The 19,900-nt window shown below is 37.2% G+C and overlaps 2 protein-coding genes across 2 annotated transcripts in view; one reads left to right on the top strand and one right to left on the bottom strand.

Moving 5' to 3' along the window:
* Stk31 (serine/threonine kinase 31) overlaps positions 1-9,075 on the top strand; it is a 65,119-nt gene extending 56,044 nt beyond the window's left edge. Inside the window, 3 exon segments of the mRNA XM_048440313.3 lie at positions 2,999-3,067; positions 8,691-8,886; positions 8,889-9,075. Coding sequence (XP_048296270.2) covers positions 2,999-3,067; positions 8,691-8,886; positions 8,889-8,914 — 291 coding nt within the window. The 3' untranslated portion in view covers positions 8,915-9,075.
* On the bottom strand, positions 5,151-5,683 carry LOC148121947 (high mobility group protein HMG-I/HMG-Y-like). Its single transcript, XM_087907491.1, has one exon. It carries the CDS (start codon positions 5,585-5,587, stop codon positions 5,297-5,299), a length of 291 nt encoding a protein of 96 aa, XP_087763617.1. The 5' UTR covers positions 5,588-5,683; the 3' UTR covers positions 5,151-5,296.
* Positions 9,076-19,900: the final 10,825 nt, after the last annotated feature.

Genomic DNA, 19,900 nt, shown 5'->3' with positions numbered 1-19,900 from the left:
TATAGTTTATGGAAGGTCTGGGTCCACAACGCCTCTGACCCATCAGGGCTCTCTTTCTTATAGTAAAATGTTCATAGATGAAATTATGATTTGTATAGGATTTACCTCAAAAGAAACAATATGTGGACTGGGAAGATAGATCAGTTGGTAAAGTGCTTGCTATACAAGCATGAGGCTCTGAGTTCAGTCCCCAGAACCCATGTAAAACAGGCAATGTTTGGTATCCTACTTCTATCCTTACACTGAGAAGGTGGAGACAGGTGAATTTCTAGGACTCACTGACCAGACTCACTTAATTTGGGAGTTTCAAGATGGTGAAAGAACCTGTCTCACTCAGAACACAAAGTATAAATGGCTCTTGCGGTGGGTTGAATGAGAATGACCCTCATAGGCTCATGTTTGAATACTTGTTCCCCAGTTGGAGGAACTATTTGGGAAGGATTAGGTGTGTCTTTGTTGGACAAGGTATCATTGGGGGGTGGGCTTTAAGGTTTCAAAAAACTCCATCATTCCCAGTGTGTGTCTCTGCCTCATGCTTATGTATGGAGATGTGAGCACTCAGCTACTGCTTTAGTGCTGTGCCTGCCTGTTTGCTGCTGTTCTTGCTGCCGTGATAGTTACAGACTCTAATCCTCTGGAATCATGAACCCCAAATTAAACACTTGGTTTTATAAGTTGCCTTGGTCATGCTGTTTTATTGCAGCAATTGAAAAGTAATGAATATAACTTCCAAGGAAGGATAATTGAGATCTCTGGTCTCTGCATATACATATACACGTGTGCTTGTATACTTATATTTATCACCACTAAAATAGTAGTAAATATGGAATATGGGTTTGTGTATAGGAAAATAACAATCATTAATTGATGGTTGTTAGGGCTGGGTGATGAAATATATAGAACTTTATACCTTTGTGAATGTAAAAATTTTAGTGTATTTAATAGTGTCTTAGTTAGCTTTCTGTTGCTGTGATAAAACACCATGACCAAAAGAAATGTGGGGAGAAAAAGGTTTATTTTGTTATATTTCCATATAGGAATATTGTTGGGGACCAGCCTTGACAAAATAACCACTTGCCAGGTTGGGGACATGGAGATTAGAAATATAAGTAAAGAGTACAAAGATGTGAAAATAATAAAACAGAAAACATAGAATAGTGAATACTGAAATCACCCGCGTTTAATTTCCAAATGCTTAAAATACCCCTGACCCCAAGAGGTAGGTAAGTAAGGTTAAAAAAAAAAACAAAAAAAAAACCTAACTACATTAACATGATACAAGACCAGTTGAAGGTCACGGGCTACATCCATAGTTAAACATTCTGTTGCTAGAACAATACAAGTCATGCTCACACCCTGGACCAAAACATTCTGTAGGCAAACCACTCCCTGGGTGGAATCCAATGTTGTCTCTTTAAGGAAATTGAACAACTTAGTTGGATCCTTAGACTTTTGTTTGGAGTAGAAACAATCTCCTTCTTTATTCCTGAAATACAAAGTCTGGCTATTAGCTACACCTTGAGAGAGCAGAACTCTGTGATCTGAATCTAGGTGGGAACTTATTTTGAGGTGGAAACACAATAACCTTGAAAGAGTAGAGGTAAATTCCAACTCTCTGACCTTTGGTCAAGGTAGAAATAGGCTCACATTTTTGGGCCTCCAAAAAATCCTTCATCATAGAAGTCAGGGCAGGAACCAGGAAGCAGAAGCTATGGATGCTACTTACTGGCTTGTTTCTCTTGACTTACTTAGCCTGCTTTCTTAGGCCTACCTAAATTGTTGGTACCACCCACAGTGGTTTTGACCCTCCCACATCAATCATTAATCAAGAAAATGCCCAACAGACTTGCACGTAGTCAGTTTTTGAGGTATTTTCTCAATTGAGAGTCTCTCTTTCCAGATAGCTCTATCTTGTACCAAGTTGACATAGAACTAACCATGACAAATGAAGTTTATATATATATTTTTCAAGACAGGGTTTTTCACTGTGTAACAGTCCTAGTTGCCCTGGAACTAGCTCTTGTAGATCAGGCTGGCCTTGAACTTACCTGCCTCTGCCTCCCTAGTGCTGGAATTAAAGGCCACCATCACCCAGCCCAAATGAAGTTTATCTTATATTTCAGGAACAGAAGGTAAGTGTTAGAATGGAAGAAAACTCATTTGATTTATTTTCTTGGTATTTAAGTTTGGAGAATTGGTAAAGCCAATATGACATAGATTACTAGATTCTAGAACATTTTCTTTTTCTAAAAAATAGATTTATTCATTTTCATTCTAGTGAGCGTTTTGACTGCATATATGTACACCATGTGTGTGTCTGGTCCTGCAGAAGTCAGAAGATGGCACTGTAGTTACTCATGGCGTGGACCACCATATGGGTCCGGGGAATAGCTCCGAGGTCCCTTGTAAGAGCAGTAAGTGTTCTTACTGCTGAGCCAGCTCTCTAGTTCTAGAACATTTTTTTTTTTTAGAAAGCAAGGAAGTATTACAGTGTTTATTTGTGATATGTCTATCAGCTGATCAACACTGTAGATGCCTCAGGAACTATTGGTTTATTTATGTAAGTAATTTTTACTAAGTTCGTTTATCTTTCATGATAAATGTGCTTTCTTATGAGCTCTTCTCTACTCACCAGAATCTACTTTTTGGACATTGTGAAATTGATGATATAATCTACAAAATGTTGGGTTTCATTCCTGGTTATCCTAAGTTATATGTAGCCAATGGGCAATGGGTTGATTATATCTGAAAGTAGTCCATATTAGTATCTATTGCTAATTAAGTCTTCCTAATGCTGCGACCCTTTAATTCAGTTTTCCTCATGCTGTGGTGACCCCCAACTGTAAAATCATTGTTGCTACTTCATAATTGTAATTGTGCTATTGTTATGAATTGTAATGTGAATATCTGATATGCAGGTTATCTGATATTTGACCCTGGCTGAGAACAACTCATTTAGATACTTTTGAAGCCTATTCACTTTTGTGTTCTTTTATAGCTTTCTGTTCATAATCAGGAGTTTGAGACAAATGAAGATGGAATCCCAAAAGTGGATCAGTTTCATTTGGTAGGTTTCCTTTGGCTGTTTACTCATTTGAAATGTCTAGTAATAAAAATTTATAAGTGTATGAAAATGTTCCCTAATTTTTACTAAAATTTAAACTAGCGTTAGAAATAAATATTAAGAAAATTCAAGTATCCCACTTAAGCAACTGCCAAATAATTAACAAAGCATCTATATAATAAGAAAATAATAGCATTTATGTTTCAAGGATATTTTGTTTTGAAATGAGTGTTTTTCTCCTGTTTTTTTTTTGTAAGTGCCTAACTATATCTTTTTGAAATTCTTGAATGTCATTGATAGGATTTTGTCATCCATATATGTTTTTTAGCCAACTTATGTTGAGCACTTGTCTGGTACCAGGACTTGAACTAGGTAGGTACTAGGGCTACCAGGATTGGAGCAGGAAATGAAATTAGAAATGAAATCTTGCCCAGCCTTTTCTTTGACTAACTATATATATATATTTATATCTTTCTGTTTTACTGTTCTCCTGCACTGTAGATCTGAATGAGAAAAGTTACCAGTAATCATTCCACACAGCTTGAATGGTCTGTCTTGAAATTTCCTCCACCAAATACATTAGTGCATCACTCCTTTATTTAGGTTCTCCTCACACTCATGTTCTCAGAATATGGGCAGAAAATACCTAGTTAAAGTTTCTATTGCTGTAAAGAGATATTATTGCCATGGCAACTCTTATAAAGGAAAACATTTAATTGGGGCTGGCTCACAGTTTCAGAGGTTTAGTTTGTTATTGTCATGGTGGGTGATGTGAAGTCAGACATGGTGCTGGAGAAGGATCTGAGAGTTCTACATCATGATCGTAGGCAACATGGGGTGCAACTTGAGCAAAGGAGATCTCAAAGCCTGCCCACAACAGTGACACACTTCCTCCAACAAGAACAAACCTACTCTAACATAAAGCCACACCTACTAGTGCTACTCCCTACTGGGGCTCATTTTCTTTCAAACCATCAAAGGCATCTGTCCCACTTCACATTAAGGATCCTGTTCCGCTCTGAAACCTCATGGACCAGATTGCCATGTTCGTTTTGGCATTCTTATCTTCTTCTTCTTCTTCTTTTTTTCTTCCAGAAAAGGCTATTTTTTTATTCAAGTAACTGCAAATAGGAAATCAGAGGGGGAGCCCCAGGCCGGGCCAAATACTGACCATCCCTCCCCTACAGAACGAGGGGAGGTGGTCCTACACCCCTTTCCCATCAAAACGGGCCCCCCCTCCTCTCTGCTGCAGCATCCAAGGGGCAGGGCCCCATCATCCATGGTGTGGGGTGGTTGGTAGCCAGCCTGCTGCACCCCAGCCCCCCTTCCCCCTAGTGTCTCGGGGAGAATGCAGGCAGAACAGGAGGATGAACTTTTGGCGCTGGTAGCAGCAGCAATGGTGGGTGTCTAAGAATGAACATTGAACAAAAAACAACACAACTGTCCAGAGGTAGTTTGTGAACAGAGGAGAAGATGGAACCAGAACCTTGGGGGGCAGGGAGGAGCAGAAGGGGGGGGGGCAAGGCTAGCTCCTTGGTGCCCCACTGGAGGAAGTGGGGGAGGTGAGTTAGCGCCCCAACTGCCTTAGGTGAATGTCAGAGAATAGGACCTCACCCTGGAGATGGGTGTGACCCCATCTGTCACTGCATTGGGTCCCAGGTGAGAACAAGGTGGGCGGGCCATCATGTCCTACTTCCTGTAGTCCAAGGGACTCTAGCCAACCTAATGCAGGGTCTAGGTAAGGTGGGGCAAAAGTGACTGAGAAACCCACCTGGTGACAGTTCGGTGAGGGGTGGGGGCGTGCTGGGACCTATGCATCCCTGCACGGACCACACTTGCTGCGGCCAGGTCAGCCAATGGGGCTTGTCTGAATTGAGATGGGGCTGGGGCCCTTTAAGGCCAGGGAATGCTCCCAGGACCCTACACAAGGAAGCCAGGAACAGCAGAGCAGAAGGGACCTGCAAAAGAAAGAGCCCAGAGAGCAGCGTCTCCAGGGCAGTGCGCAGCAGGGCAGGCTGCGGCTAAGTGGGAAGTTAGCCTTGTCGGGAGAGGGCAGGTGTGTTGGGAAGGAGGGCACAGGGATTGAGCCAAACCCTGCTCCCGTGGGTGCTGCAGAGCCTGCAGCTGGTGCGGTAGTGTGCAGTGGGGGTGGGGAGGGGGCTGGAAGCAGGGCTTCCGGTCCCATGGAAGCCGCTCCTGTGATGGCCAAGGAGCAGGCGGCACTGCGCGTGGTCACTGCTCCTCCTCTGAGGACTCCTGGGAGATGCCCTCCTCTTCCTCCTTCTCCAGTTTCTTGGGTCTGCCCCTCGGTTTCCTCCCTGGAGCGGCGGCAGTTTTCCGTGTCTTGGCGGCACCCTTATTTTTGCTTCCCTTTGGTCGGCCCCGAGATCTCTTCGGTGTTGGCACTTCACTGGGCTCCTTCGGAGGCTGCTTGCGCGGCCTGCCCCGGCCTCGCTTCTCAGTCCCGTCCTTCTCCTGCTTGGAGGCCAGGGGCTGGCTGGACTTTGAGCTGGACTCGCTCATCCTCCTTCTCTATGGGGCAGTTAGGGGGACTGGCTGTGATGGCCTTCTTGGAGCCGCGCCAACACCAGAAATAGCCCCGACTCGGAGTCCCAATTAGAGACCATTCTTATCTTCTTAACCACCACTAGAAGCCCAGTATGCTCTGCTTGTGGAACTCTAGGGGATTTTAACACCAGGATCTAAACTCTTCCATACTCCTCCTGCAAACCAGTTCCATAGACCCTAGAACTACAGGGCCAGGTTTATAACAGCACTGACCCCTGCTTTCAGTACAGATTTTCTTTTGTTACTTTTTTTATTACTGCTATAAAATTTATGCCAAGAACAATTTAAGGAAGGAAAGGTTCAGGATGTATTTTTCAGTTGAAGTCTTTTTTATCATGGTTCATTCATAGTTTGACATTTTAATTTTCTCAAATTAAATTTTTTTCCTTTAATTTTAGTGCATCTTAAAATTTATTCATATATGGTATGCCTTTCAGAAAAGCTTTAAATAATTTAAAAATGGTTTTCAAAAGAGATAACTAACCTTACAGTTTATCTACCTAGAGTATATAACTTAGTGGTTTTAAGTATAGTACTATGTGTCAGACTAACACCACAAACACTACATTGTCTGTGCTAACTCTCAGTATTTGCATTTCTTCAATCTTAATCAACTATTAATCTGTTTTCTAATTCTGTATAATTTGCTAGTGTGGGCAGTCATGTGGATGGAATGAAAATTAATGGGTACAATGTGCTTAGCTTTCACTTAGCATGCTTTAAATTTCACAAATTCTAGTATTAATATTTTATTCCTTTCATGACTAATATTTCATATTTACCACAGTTTATTGATACCTGTCTATTTATGGACATTTGGGTTGTATATGCTTTTGTGTTACTGTGAAAAATGGTACAAACATTTGAATATAAATATTTGAGCAGACATTTCATTTCTCTTGGCTATATACTTAGCAGTAGAATTACTGGATCTTGTGGCACCTGTTTAGTAGTTTGAAGACTTACTAGATTCTAAAGCTGTTGCTTTGCATATGTAGTAGCAGTATGTGAGACCTTCAGTTTCTCTATATTAATACTGGTTATAAGACTTTTTTGAGGCCAGGCAGTGATGGTGCATGCCTTTAATCCCAGCACTTGGAAGACAGAGGCAGATGGATCTATGTGAATTCGAGGCCAGTCTGATCTACAGAGCTAGTTCCAGGGCATTTAGGGCTGTTACACAGAGAAACTCTGTCTTGAAAAGCAGGAAAAAAAAGAAGACTTTTTTAAAATTGTTTTTTATTGAGCTATACATTTCTCTCTGCTCACCTCCCTTCCTCCCTTCTCCCCTCCCTGTGACCTGCATGTTTACAATTTACTCAGGAGATCTTTAAGAAAAAAAAAACTTTTTGATTCTAGAGATCATAATGGGAGTACCATCTCATAGTCTTTATTTAGATTTGTGGCATCTTTCTCAGAGAAATGCTTGTGCAGATTCTTACGTTGTTTTTTACATTTAAAAAATTGGGTTGTCCTTTGATTTTTGAATTTTAACAGTTGCTTATGTATTCTAGAAACAAATGACATATTGGGCACGTGGTTTTCAAACATTTTGCCTCATCCTGTGGTGGTATTCTCATTTTCTTGATGTTGTCGTTTAAAGCACAAGAATTTGTAATTTTCATGAAGCACAACTTTCTCCGCTGTTGCTTGTGCTCGGGGATTAGTGTCAAGAGTTCCTTGTCAAGTATAAAAAAGATTTGCCTCTATATTTTATTTTTTACAGTTATATAATTTTTAAGATTATATATTTAGATCTTTGATCTATTTTGAAGTAAATTGTATATTTTAAGAGGTAATAGTCCAACTGCAGTCTTCTGCCTGTGGCTATCTGTCCTGATATAATTTGTGGAAAAGACTTTTGTAAAAATTAAATGGTCATGTCATTCTTGTCAAAACCAGTAGATGATAGTTCTTTTTCTTTCTAGACTCTGATTTCTTTTCCACTGTCTTACAAATGCTCCTCATTTATGATAGGATTATATCCTTATAAACCCATTGTAAGTTCAAAATTCATATGGTCCACGTTACCTGCAGAATTTACAGCTTTGCATACTGTGCACTGAAGAATATTGCTTGATTATCTTGATCAAGCTGATTTAGTGATCACATGCTGATTTAGAGTGCAGATCACTGAGGATGTCTAACATCAATAAGAGTGCTAGACTTTGTATTGCTAAAATACAAGTCTAACCATCAGCAGGCACGGACTGAGTGACTGTGTTCATTTGCCAGTATCATGTTGCCTTGATTATTGCTATAGAGATTCGAAATTGGGAAATAAGAATTGTTAACAGTTTGTTCTTTTTAAAGAGTCAGGATTATTATTCTGATCCATAAAGTTCAGCGGTAGCTTGTCAATGTCTACAAAGAAGTTGGTTTGGTTTATCTAATAAGGAATGTTTTCACTCTGTGCCTTCTTATCAATGTTATTTTCTGGTCCATTAAACATTGAATATTTTCTGTTTACTGAAACCTTTGATTTCCTTCAACTATATCTTCAGATATATGCTTTGTAACTTTTTTTTACTTTGTAACTATTTTGTTTAATTATTCTTAACTATTAGTTCTAATAATTTTTAGTGGGCATCTTAATGCTTTAACTTACATGTGTACCATTAAAATAGAGATGGGTTTACTTCTTCCTCTTTCATTTTTTAAATTTTTTATTTTATTTTTCCTGCCTAAGTGGTTGGGTCTCCCGTAAGATGTTGGGTAGTAGAGAAGTGAAATTTTCATGTGAAACTCCAACCACTGTCCCATTAAATAAAAAAGAAGGAAAATTTCATTCATTTTATTTTAGCTGTGATTCTTTGCTTTTACATTTTCCCTGGCAGATAAATTCTATTTTCCTTATCATTGGAGATATCTATTTCCAATGAAATGTGGCTGAACTTGGAAAGAATTTCTAAAACTCTAAATAGAAAACTACTGTTAGCCTATGTCAGTAACTAAAAGAGGTTTTTAAAAATTAGATTCTCTATCATTACAGATTTGTTTCTTTTTACCATTACTTTTGATTCTGATTCTTTTTAAAAATGTTTCTTTTTCCTTTCAGGATGCTAATGTCAAATCCCTCCTCTGTAGCTTGATATATTTTAGAAGTTCAATGACTGCTGAGCAAGTTTTGAATGCTGAATGTTTCTTGCTTCCAAAGGGGAACTCAGTTCCAAACCCAGAAAAAGAGATTGAGTATACTCAGCATAACAAAGAAGATGAGTCAAAGGTGGAGAGCTTAGATAGATATAAAGAAAGACAAGAAATGGTGAAGCCAACCCTTGACTGACATGTAGTCTTCTATTGTTTCTGTACATGTCCCTTTAAAAACTCTGTTCTGTTTGCTTAGTAGAAAAAAAAATGTGTGTAAGTGTTCTGGAACTAGTTGGATTGGGTCTTTGTATTTGGGTTGTAAAAAATAAAAAAGTTTTGGTTATGCCTGAAAATCGCTCATACTCTTTGAAATTTTGCCTAACATGGCATTGTTATGGAAGGGGTTTCTGTTTGGACTTACTGAAATGAAATCGTTATGGCATTAGAGCAAGTCCTTTATTGATTGTTGTGTGCTAGCTGGTAGTGATAAAGGCTGATGCTTTTAGAAACAAAGAATACTTGGTATCTGTTTTGTATCCAGTTCTGGTAACATAAGGATAAATTTAAAAACATGGTCCTGCCCGGTGGTGGTGCTGGTGGTGCTGGTGGTGCTGGTGGTGCTGGTGGTGCTGGTGGTGCTGGTGGTGCTGGTGGTGCTGGTGGTGCTGGTGGTGCTGGTGGTGCTGGTGCTGGTGCTGGTGGTGGTGGTGGTGGTGCATGCCTTTAATCCCAGCACTTGGGAGGCAGAGGCAGGCAGAACTCTGTGAGTTCGAGGCCAGCCTGGTCTACAAGAGCTAGTTCCAGGACAGGCTCTAAAGCTACAGAGAAACAGTGTCTCAAAAGAACAACAACAATAACAAAACAAAACGCCCCCCCCCCAAACAAAAAATGTGGTTCTTATATGACCCACAGTTTGAAAAATTTTGATGTTTAAAGAAATCTTGATAATGCAGTATAGAGATATCCAGAGATAGCTTTGGGCTTTCTGGGATTATAAAGAAGGTGCACTTTCTCTATGGAGGAGTAGTGCCATAGAATGCTTTCTGGAGTAGGTTATATCCTCCTTAAATTTCACTAATTTATTGTTTTAAGATTTTTAAATTTAGTTTTTGGTGTGTGTGTGTGTTTTGGGGAGGCTGCATTCACTTTTATGCAGATGCATGTGAAGACCAGAGGACAACCTTAGATTTCATTCTTTATGAATGCTGCTAACTGTATTTTGAGAGAGGGTCCCTCATTGCCTTGGACATCACCTATGTAGGCTAGGTCAACTGATTAGGGTGCCCAGGGTCTGCCTGTCTCTACCTTCCTAGCAATGGAATTACAAATGTGCACTATGTCTGGCTTCTTATGTGGGTTCTGGGCACTGAACTCAGGGTCTCATGCTTTCAAACACTTAAATAATTGAGCCATCTCCTCAGCCTTAAGTTTATTTATTTTATGTTAAAATATTTTGAGATTTTTATATATTCATTTAATATATTTTGATCATATTAACTCCTTCCCCTTTCCTTATTCCTCCCAGATCCACCCATTCCTCTTCACACTCCTCCCAATTCATGTCCTTCCTCCCCTTTTTCTTAAAATCACTGAGTCCAAATAGGACTCTCTATATACTCATAAGTGTGGGGTCATTCACTTAGGCATGACCAACCTACTAGAGACCAACCACATCCTTAAAGAAAACTGATTCTCCCTTCCCAGAAGACATGAACTGTAAATACCCCTCTGTTTTTGGCATGCTGGAATGTTGACTACATTTTAACTTCTCCAGGAAATCAGAGTGTCTGTGAATTCATGTGTGCAGTGGTCCCATCTTGTCCAGAAGATAGCTGTTTAACCCTGGTCCTCTTTGAAATGTGACTTTTACAGTCTTTACAGTTCTTCTCCCCTCTTCTGTAATGATCCTGAGCCGTGGAGAAGGTGTAATACATATGTCCCATTTATGACCCAACATTCTACAGACAATTGTCTACATACATCACTTGTGTGTTTTTTTGTTATCCTCTGTCCACTGCACAAGGAAACTTCTCTGATGAGATCTGAGAACTTCATTAATCTTTGAGTATAGAGATATGAATTTAGAGGGCAGTTTGATACTGTGTCCATTTATCAAAATAGTAATAGGTTCACCCCTGGAACTTATAAGCTCTATGACTGTGAGGTTTTTTTTTTGCCAGATTTATTTGATTAGTTATTTCTTTCATTCTGTGCAGCAGACCTTCAAACTGATTAGAAAGCAGACGGTTGCTCCATAACGTTCATGTCACTATTTCACCTATGGGCTTACCTTTCCATTCTGGTCATTACTGTAGTTTACAATGCTCACAGCTGGGTAAAACTTATGATGACATTTCCCCCTACATATAGCACCTTCCAGTACTGTGAGAGCTAGCAGCAAGAAGAAAGCTTCTTGGTTAGTACCAACTTGGTTTCTTCATGTTTTGCAATTAAGATGTGTTGTAACTTCAACAATAGCATCTTATCAAGTTCTGGTGGGCACCCAAGGGCAAAGACAATAACTTATATATTTTTATTATCTCTATGGCACTCCCATGACTTACAACTTGAGTTGAGATATCCTACACTTCATACTGCTATTCTGTTAGTATCTTATGTCTTCAGGGAAGAGTATTATCTCCTGTGTAGACCAGTTATATATTTGTATAAATGTGTGTCTGTGTGTATATATAAATTTAAAAAGCCTATGAAATAACAGGTAAACATATGGCCTTTTCAAACATCTTTACATTATTCCACATTTTCTCATTCTCATCTACCTCTTCCTTATAGCTCTCTCCCCATTTAAATTTCCTCATTATTCCACTTTTTCCCTTCATATCACTTATATTTTACTATTTTCCTTTTATTAAGAGCTTTCTACCCTTCAGTGGCCCCTTCCTAAGTTTCTTGGCTTCTACAGTTATTTTAAGCTTGATATACCAATCTAAAGATTTGATGCTGAGATTCATATAAGTATGAGAACATGCTGCATTTATCTTTCTATGTTTGGGTTACTTCACTCAGTATCATGCTTTCCAGTTGGTGGTGGTTTGAAAAAAAATGGCCCCCAAAGGAAGTGGTACTGTTAGAAGGTGTGGCTTTGTTGGAAGTATGCCACTGTGGAGACAAGCTTTGATTTCTCATAAATACTCAAGCCACACCCAGTTGTCTCAGATCACTCTCTATTCCCTTCATATCAAGATGACCATGTGCAAGATATCAGACCACGTCTGTCTGCATGCTGCCATGTCTGCCTAGATGATAATAGACTAAACCTCTGAAATTGTAAGCTGCCATCTTAATTAAATGTTTCCCCTTATAAGAGTTGCCGTGGTCATGGTGTCTCTTCACAGCAATAGAAACCCTACTCAAGAAAAAGAAAAAAATAAGGTAAAAAAAACACAAAAAGAGGATTCTATTTTGAAAACAATATTTCTTTTCTTTTTTTTTTTAAATTTTTCGAGACAGGGTTTCTCTGTAGCTTTGGAGCCTGTTCTGAAACTAGCTTTTGTAGACCAGGCTAGCCTTGAACTCACAGAGATCCACCTGCCTCTGCCTCCCCAAGTGCTGGAATTAAAGGTGAGTGCTGGAATTAAAGGTGTGTGCCACCATCGCCTGGCAAAAACAAGAATATTTTCTGTATAAGAAAACAATATGTTTACAAATTCCAGGCATTGTTACCATGATTATATAGTTTAATTGAAAATCGTTTTATAGTAAATGGTGATATTACTGAGGATATATTTGTGATACTTGAAAAACCGGTAAATTTTAATGTTTACTAATAAACAGTAATGAAATGAAAAGTTAAAAGAAACCACAACTCAGACACAGTTTTATCAATTTACCTGAAGATTTCATGTTATTTTACATAAATAAAGTTGCATTGTGTGTAGAGACCAAATTTTCATTATCTATTTTTCAGTTGATAGACACCTGAGCAGCAATGAACAAAAAAGGTCTTCTGTAGTAGGATATAGAGTCCTTTGGGGCTTATTATGGCTGGTTCACACAGTAGATTTATCGCTAGTGTTTCTAGAAATAACCATGCTGATTTACTACCACCAAAAGTACATGACATTTCCCTATCCCCACATTCTTGTCAGCACATGTTGTCATTTGTTAATCTTAGCCATTCTTACTGTGTAAGATCTTAAAGTAGTTTTAATTTACATTTCCCTGATCGCTAAGAATGGTGGACATTTTAAAACTATTACTTAGCCATTTGTATCTTTTTTTTTTTTTTTGAGAACTTCTGCTCAGTTCTGTAGCTCAATTTTAAGTTGTATTCTGGGTGTTTAGCTTTTTGAATTCTTTTTATGTTCTCTACACTAACCCTGTGTCAGATGTGTATCTGGCAGTGAATTTTCCTTTTCAGTGATCAGCCTCTTTAGTTGATTAGGAATTTCCTTTGCAGCACAGAAGCCTTTTAATTTCACGAAGTTCCATTGCTGGTTGGTGGCCCCATCCACTCTGGACTAAATGCTGAAGTACATCCCTTTTTCTCTAGAATGTTCAGTATTCAGGCTTAACATTGAGATGCTTGATCTATTTAGAGTAGATTTTTGTACAGAGTAAGAGAGAAAGATCAAGTTTCATTCTTCTGTTTATAGATACCTCTATGTAGATAGCCAGGTTTTCAGGCGCCATTTCTAAAAAGAAAAAAAAAATCTGTTTTTCTCCAATGTGTGTTTTTGGTATCTTAGAATAACAAAACAAAACAACAAACCAAGTGGCTGATGGTGTATGGACTTATATTGGGGTCCTTCATTTTAGTCCATTGACTTTATGTTTTTGTTTTTATTTTGTATCATACTGTTTTTACTTTTACAGCTTTGTAATATAATTTGAAATCGGGAATGCTGATACCTTTAGTAATATTTTTTATTCCTAAGGTACTTTTGACTATCCAGGATCTTATGTGCTTTCAATAAATTTTAACAATTGCCTTTTTCAATTTCTGTGAAGGATTGTGTTGTAATTTTGATGGGGATTGTATTGGATCTATAGATTGCTTTTGGCAGAATGGTCGTTTTTATATTAACCCTACCAGTCAAGTACATCGGCAGTCTCTCTGTCTTCTAATCTATTCTTCAGTTTCTTCAATACTTTAAAGTTTTCATTGTAGAAGTTTGACTTTCTTGGTTAGGTTTATTCCAAGGTTATTTATGTGTTTGGTTACTTAAATTGCATTGTTTTCCTGATTAATTCCTTCTTCTTTCTTTCCTTCCTTCCATCCTTCCTGCCTGCCCATTATCTTGTCTTAAATAGATTGGTGCTGCCAGGAACAGATGTGTCCCATTGTTATAAAAAAGAAGAGCCTAAGTTATTAAAACATCTTAAATGTCATATTCTGTATATCTCTGAAGTGTTTGAAGATGATCTATTTATCTAAATTGTATCTTTGTTTAACCTTCAAAACATATCTAATGTGACTACATGTTTGATTACACTAGGTGATTTTTTTATTATCCTAAACAGTTGATAATAATAATTTTCAAGGACTAGAAATTTGCATTACATTGTTAAATGAGCTGTATAGGTACAACACCTTGAACAAGATTAGAAATGTATGTACAATATGTTTTAAGAAAATTAAGTTTGTATCTTTATACAAAATTTGCATACAATATACAAAAGTAAAACCAATGTAAAACATTGAAAACTAATAGTGCCTTTAAAAAGTAGATTCACAAATCTACCTTTTTAATTTATTATATTTATATTCCTTTTTTCTCTTTCTTTTTTTCCCATTTCTTTTTTTCCCCCTGAGCCTGTAATATTTACACTCCAAGCCCCAACCCTATACCAGTTATAATCAACCCCTAATTGATGTTCCTAACCATGAGGACAAACTTTGTTGGGGGAGGGGATGTCACCTTCTAGAATTACTTCCAGCTTCTATGGAGATGATGGGATCCTGTAAAACTAAAATGATGATTAAGTTTCAAGATTACTGTCTTGTATAATTGCAAATAGTTTCATAATAGTTAATAGGATTTTTTTGAAGTTCTGTCCAGAACATTGTAAAAAGGCACACCATTTCAGCTAACCAAGTGGGAATCACCTTGAGCAGCTGGTACCCAAAACTGATCTTAAAGTAGCACTGTCAGCATCATAACATATCTACCAGGTGGAATCATTGTGGGGTCCTATCTTCTTCCTGGAAACTTTAAAGATTACTTCAGGAAAATTTATTGTTTCTTGTGGAAAGCTTAAATATTATTCATATAGACATATATTCAACAAAAGGTATGATAGAGACAAAAATAGGTATGGAGAGAAATAAATTTTTTTTCTAAATTCTTTCTGTCCCATGCCAGATGATTCCTGATATGAGACAGAAACTCTGAATTTTAATTTTAACAATATGTTTGGATTTAGAGAAGTATAGCCATTTTCCAGTTCCAAAGCTAGCTTTGATTTTTAAGTGATTTGTGCTTTTATTATACTGAAAAGTGTGTTGTGTGTGTTCAGGCAATGAAATTTTCCCCCGTAGAGGATATGGTGCCATAAGTCAGATTCCTCTTTTCTTCTTTAGGCATATAAATGTCCAAGGACTCTTGACTTTTTGAAGATGAGTATTTTCCTGTAAAGACAAGAACAGAACCCTGCCCCAACACTTATGAGGTTTCATTACCACCTGTTTGATTGTCACCTCTATGAATGAAAAGTCATTTCTCTGTCCAAAGAGGTTTCTCTTTTTCAAACTGCATCTTTATTAATTTTGATGGTATGCATAGCTTCTCCTTTCCTGTGGAAACGAGAGAAACCTCTTATTCAATGTAACACATCTTGTTTCCATTGTGAAGTCAACACATCCTTGAAATACACTGGCTGATTTAATTCAGAAGTTTTTTTTTTTTTATTATCCAATGTCTATCTGCTGCTGTTGTTCCTTTCTCATTAGCGTTAAGAAAATTCAAGTTTAATAAAGCATTATACACTCTATATCTGGGGGTGTTTTTCATCCCTTTCTGTTTGTTTAACATATCCTTTAGAGTTTGATTTGGTCTTTCAATAACTGCCTGACCTGTAGGGTAATTTGGTATACCTGTAATATGTTTTATATTATAATAAGCAAAACTGTTTCATTTTCTTAGACACATATGCTGGACAATTATCTATCTTTATTTGTGTGGGTATACCCATGATGGCCATAACTTCCGCTAAATGTGTGATTGCTGAATCAGCCTTTTCTGAGCTGAAAGCAGTTGTTCATTGAAAACCTGAATAAGTGTCAATGATATGGTGTGTGCATATTTTAGTTTTCCAAATTCTGTAAAGTGGAACAATCCATCTGCCAGATTTCTTCCTCTGAGTACCCTTTGTGTCACTTCCTGCAGGTAATGGTGTTTTATTATAGAAAGAGCTAATAGGACAGCTTTTTATAATTTCCTTAGCTTGTTGCCATGCAATAGAAAACTCTTTTTTCAAAAAACTTTGCTATTGACGTTTTTTTTATGAAATTTCTGAGGCCTTCAGCACATTTCCAATAAATAATCGATCAATTTCAGCATTACTTTGTGCTAGAGGACTTGGCAGACCTGTATGGGATCTAATGTGTATTAAATATATGGGACAAAGCTTACTGAACTTGAATGAATAATGAAGTGAATTCTGTATCATCTGGTATAAATTCAGCAGTTTCAATATGTAAGACAACTCTCTCTGCATATTATAAATCAGTGACTATATATTGAGAGGTTCTTTAAAATCCCTTAGTACCATGAAAATAGCATATAATTCTGACTTTTATACAAAATTATAAGGGTTTTGTTCCACTTTACTTAAATAGTCTGATGTGTAACCTGCCTTTCCTGATTTATTTGCATCAATATATAATGTATGGGCTCCAGTTATTGGCGTGTCACATACAATGCAGGAAAGAATCCAAGAAATTCTCTTTATAAGGTTAATTCTATCTCTATGGGGATAATTGTTATTAATCTCTCCTAAAAAATTAGCACACGCTCTTTGCCAGGGTTTATTGTCTTCCCATAATTTAAAAATTTCATCAGTAGTAAAAGGCACTATCATCTCTGCTGGGTCTATTCCTGCTAGTTGACGATGTCTCAATTTTCCTTTTATAATTAATTCAGAGACCTTTTCCACATAAGTTTTTAACTTTTTACTTGGTTTATGTGGTAAAAAGTTATTGTAAGATAATATCTTCCCTCTGCATTAAAATTCCTGTAGGAGAAATTCTGGAAGGCAATATGATTAGAATGCAATTAAGATTTAGATCCACCTGTGCCTTCTGTAATTTCTCTTCAACCATAATTAATTCTTTCTTTACTTCAGCTGTTAATTCCCTGGGACTATTTAAGTCTTTGTCATCATCTGAGTTTTGTTTAAATGAATTATTAGATCAGGTGTTATCCCAACAGCAGGCCTGGAAATATCTCCTAACAATATTTGAAAGTCATTAAGATTTCACAATCAGGCTCTCCTAATTTGTGCCTTTTGCATTCTAATTTTCTGTAAACCTATTTTATAACCTAGGTAATTGACAGACTGTCCTTTTTGTATTTTTTTCAGGATAAATTTGTAATCCTCATTTAGGTAATGCTTTCGTCTTCAAACATTCTTTTGAATACATTTACTTTTGAATTAGATGACAAAATGTCATCCATGTAATGGTAAATTGTTGATTTAGGAAATTAATTGCATATTATTTCCAATGACTGACTTACAAAGTATTGGCACAGGGTGGAACTATTGATCATTCTCTGTTGGAAGATGGTCCATTGATATCTCCTAGTAGGCTGGGAATTATGATAAGTAGGCACAGTGAAGGCAAATTTTTCTGGTTTTTTTTTTGTAAAGGTATAGTAAAAAAACCTATCTTTTAAATCAATAATTATAGGAGGCCATCTTTTAGGTAATAAGGAAGGCAAAGGAATTTCAGATTATAGAGGGCCCATATGTTGAATTACCTTGTTGACAGCTTTTAAATCTGTCTCCATTCTTGCTTTTTCAGATTTCTTTTTAATAATAAAAATTTTTTATTATTAAATAAAATAAAAATAAATTTTTATTTTAAGAATAAAAATACTCTTTTTAATAATAAATACAGGAGAATTCCAAGGGCTGGTTGACTCTTCAATATGGTGAGCATCTATCTAGTTGCTCCTATACCAGCTGTTTTAAAGCCTGCAGTTTCTCTTCTGATAAATATCGTTTAACCCATATTAGTTTCTCAGTTAACCATTTTAAAGATAGGACTGTTGGTATCTATGAAGGTTTGCTAGTTGTTTTGTATTCTTGTACAGCCTGAATGGCTGGTGACCTTTTTTTTTTTTTTGTACTTTATAATATTCTTCCCAGAAACATCAGTTTTTGGTACTGAAGAAATGTTAATCTGGATATTACATTGCTGCAGCATGTCATGACCCCATAAATTCACTGCGATACTAGCCACATTGGCCTCAGCCTTCCTCTCTGTCCTCTGGCCCTATGCATTCAACCCATCTTGTGCTTTGTTTCACTTGAGATAGGATTCCAATTCCTAGGAATTGAACATCTGCCTCTTAAAGAGATCAATTTGGATGCCAAGATTCTGGAGTAATGATAGTCACATCTGCATCTGTATCCAGTAATCCCTCGATTACAATGTTATTTATATGTACTCTTAGCTTTGGTCTTTGATAATTTATAGAAATATACCAAAATATATGTTTCCTATTCCCTAAATTGGGATTTTTGATTCATCCTCCACATTTAAGCCATCATCCAGAACACTATTTTTTTTTTCTGCAGTCACTGGATTTTTTTTTTTTTAATTTTCCTGGTGAGACTTGTCCTCCACAGTGACTGGGAATGACTGGACCATATTTGACCTGGGGACCTGAGAGAGGGCCCCCCCCCCCAAGGAGTTCCTCAATGTTATTGGTTTGCCCTGTTTGTGCTTTGCTGATCTGCATTCATTGGTCCAATGTCAGCCTTTGCCACATCTACAGAATCCAGACATTTTCTTTTCTTTTTTTATTTCCTAGAAGAGACATTATTTCTAGGAGTGCCTTGCCTACAATCCCTTCTTACATGTCCTAGTCTACCACAATTAAAACATTTGGAATTTTGATGTCTCCTCATATCTTTCAAAATTGCTTATTCTATCCAAGTCTCGGTATCATAGTCAAATGTCTCAACATTCATTATATGTAGATCATTCATCCATTGGTGCTGATCTAACCTTTAAAGGTCCAAACATATTTTTTCATTCTAAGTTGGCATTTTCAAAACCCAGAGATTTAATAAGTACTCATCTAGCTTCTGGATCTGTTATTTGTATTTGTACAGCCTTAGTTAATCTTTAAAGGTGTGGTAGACTTCTCTGCTAAAATCATCTGGCTGTGGACATTTTTTTAGTTGGGAGACTTTTAATGACTGCTTCTATTTCCATAGGGGTTATAGACCTTTTAAAATAGTTTATCTGAGCTTAATTTTACTTTAGTAAGTGGTATCTATTGAGAAAATTACCGATTTCTTTTAGATTTTCCAATTTGTTGAGATACAAGTTTTAAAAGCATATCCTTATGATTATCTAGATTTCCTTGGTGTCTGTTGTTGTTGATTGGAGGGAAGCATCACCCCAGCCCCTGGCATCCAAATATACAAAGAGTCTAGAATGTTTAGGAGGATGGTCCATCCTAGGACCCCATTCCCTGGGAGCTGCCTCAGTCCAGACTCTACCTCTGAGCCAAACAATGACTCCTCCCCAGAGATGCTCAAGACCACTCCTACAGGGTATTTAAATTGTACCCCAGAGAACAAACACATAGCTTTCTGGTCTTTTTTTTTTTTTCTAAAAAACCCTTTCTAAAAACCCTTTATAAAAACTCTTCTGGTTTTTAGAGTCTCCTTGGAGAAATCAGGTATGATTCTAATAGATCTACTTTTATATGTTAATTGGTCTTTTCCCTTACAGTTTTTAATATTATTTTTTGTTTTATATGTTTAGTGTTTTGATTATTATGCATGGAGGTGACTTTCTTGTGTGGTTCAGTCTATTTAATGTTCTGAACATGAAGATTATAGGCATCCCCTTCTTTAGGTTAGGAAACTTTTCTTCTATGATTTTGTTGAAGATATCTGGGAATTTGAGCTGGATTTCTTCTCTTTCCTCTATTCCTATGATTCTTAGGATGTTCTTTTTAGAGTATCCCAGATTTC

This window comes from Myodes glareolus, chromosome 6 (assembly GCF_982192425.1).
Source record: "Myodes glareolus chromosome 6, mMyoGla1.1, whole genome shotgun sequence".
Lineage (NCBI taxonomy): Eukaryota > Metazoa > Chordata > Mammalia > Rodentia > Cricetidae > Myodes > Myodes glareolus.
The sequence above is the reverse complement of the archived record's forward strand: the minus strand, read 5'-3'. Positions and strand labels throughout refer to the sequence as shown.

What these genes read in the sequence shown, in the direction of transcription:
- LOC148121947 (XM_087907491.1), bottom strand. Translation starts at nt 5,587, where the DNA reads ATGAGCGAGTCCAGCTCAAAGTCCAGCCAGCCCCTGGCCTCCAAGCAG.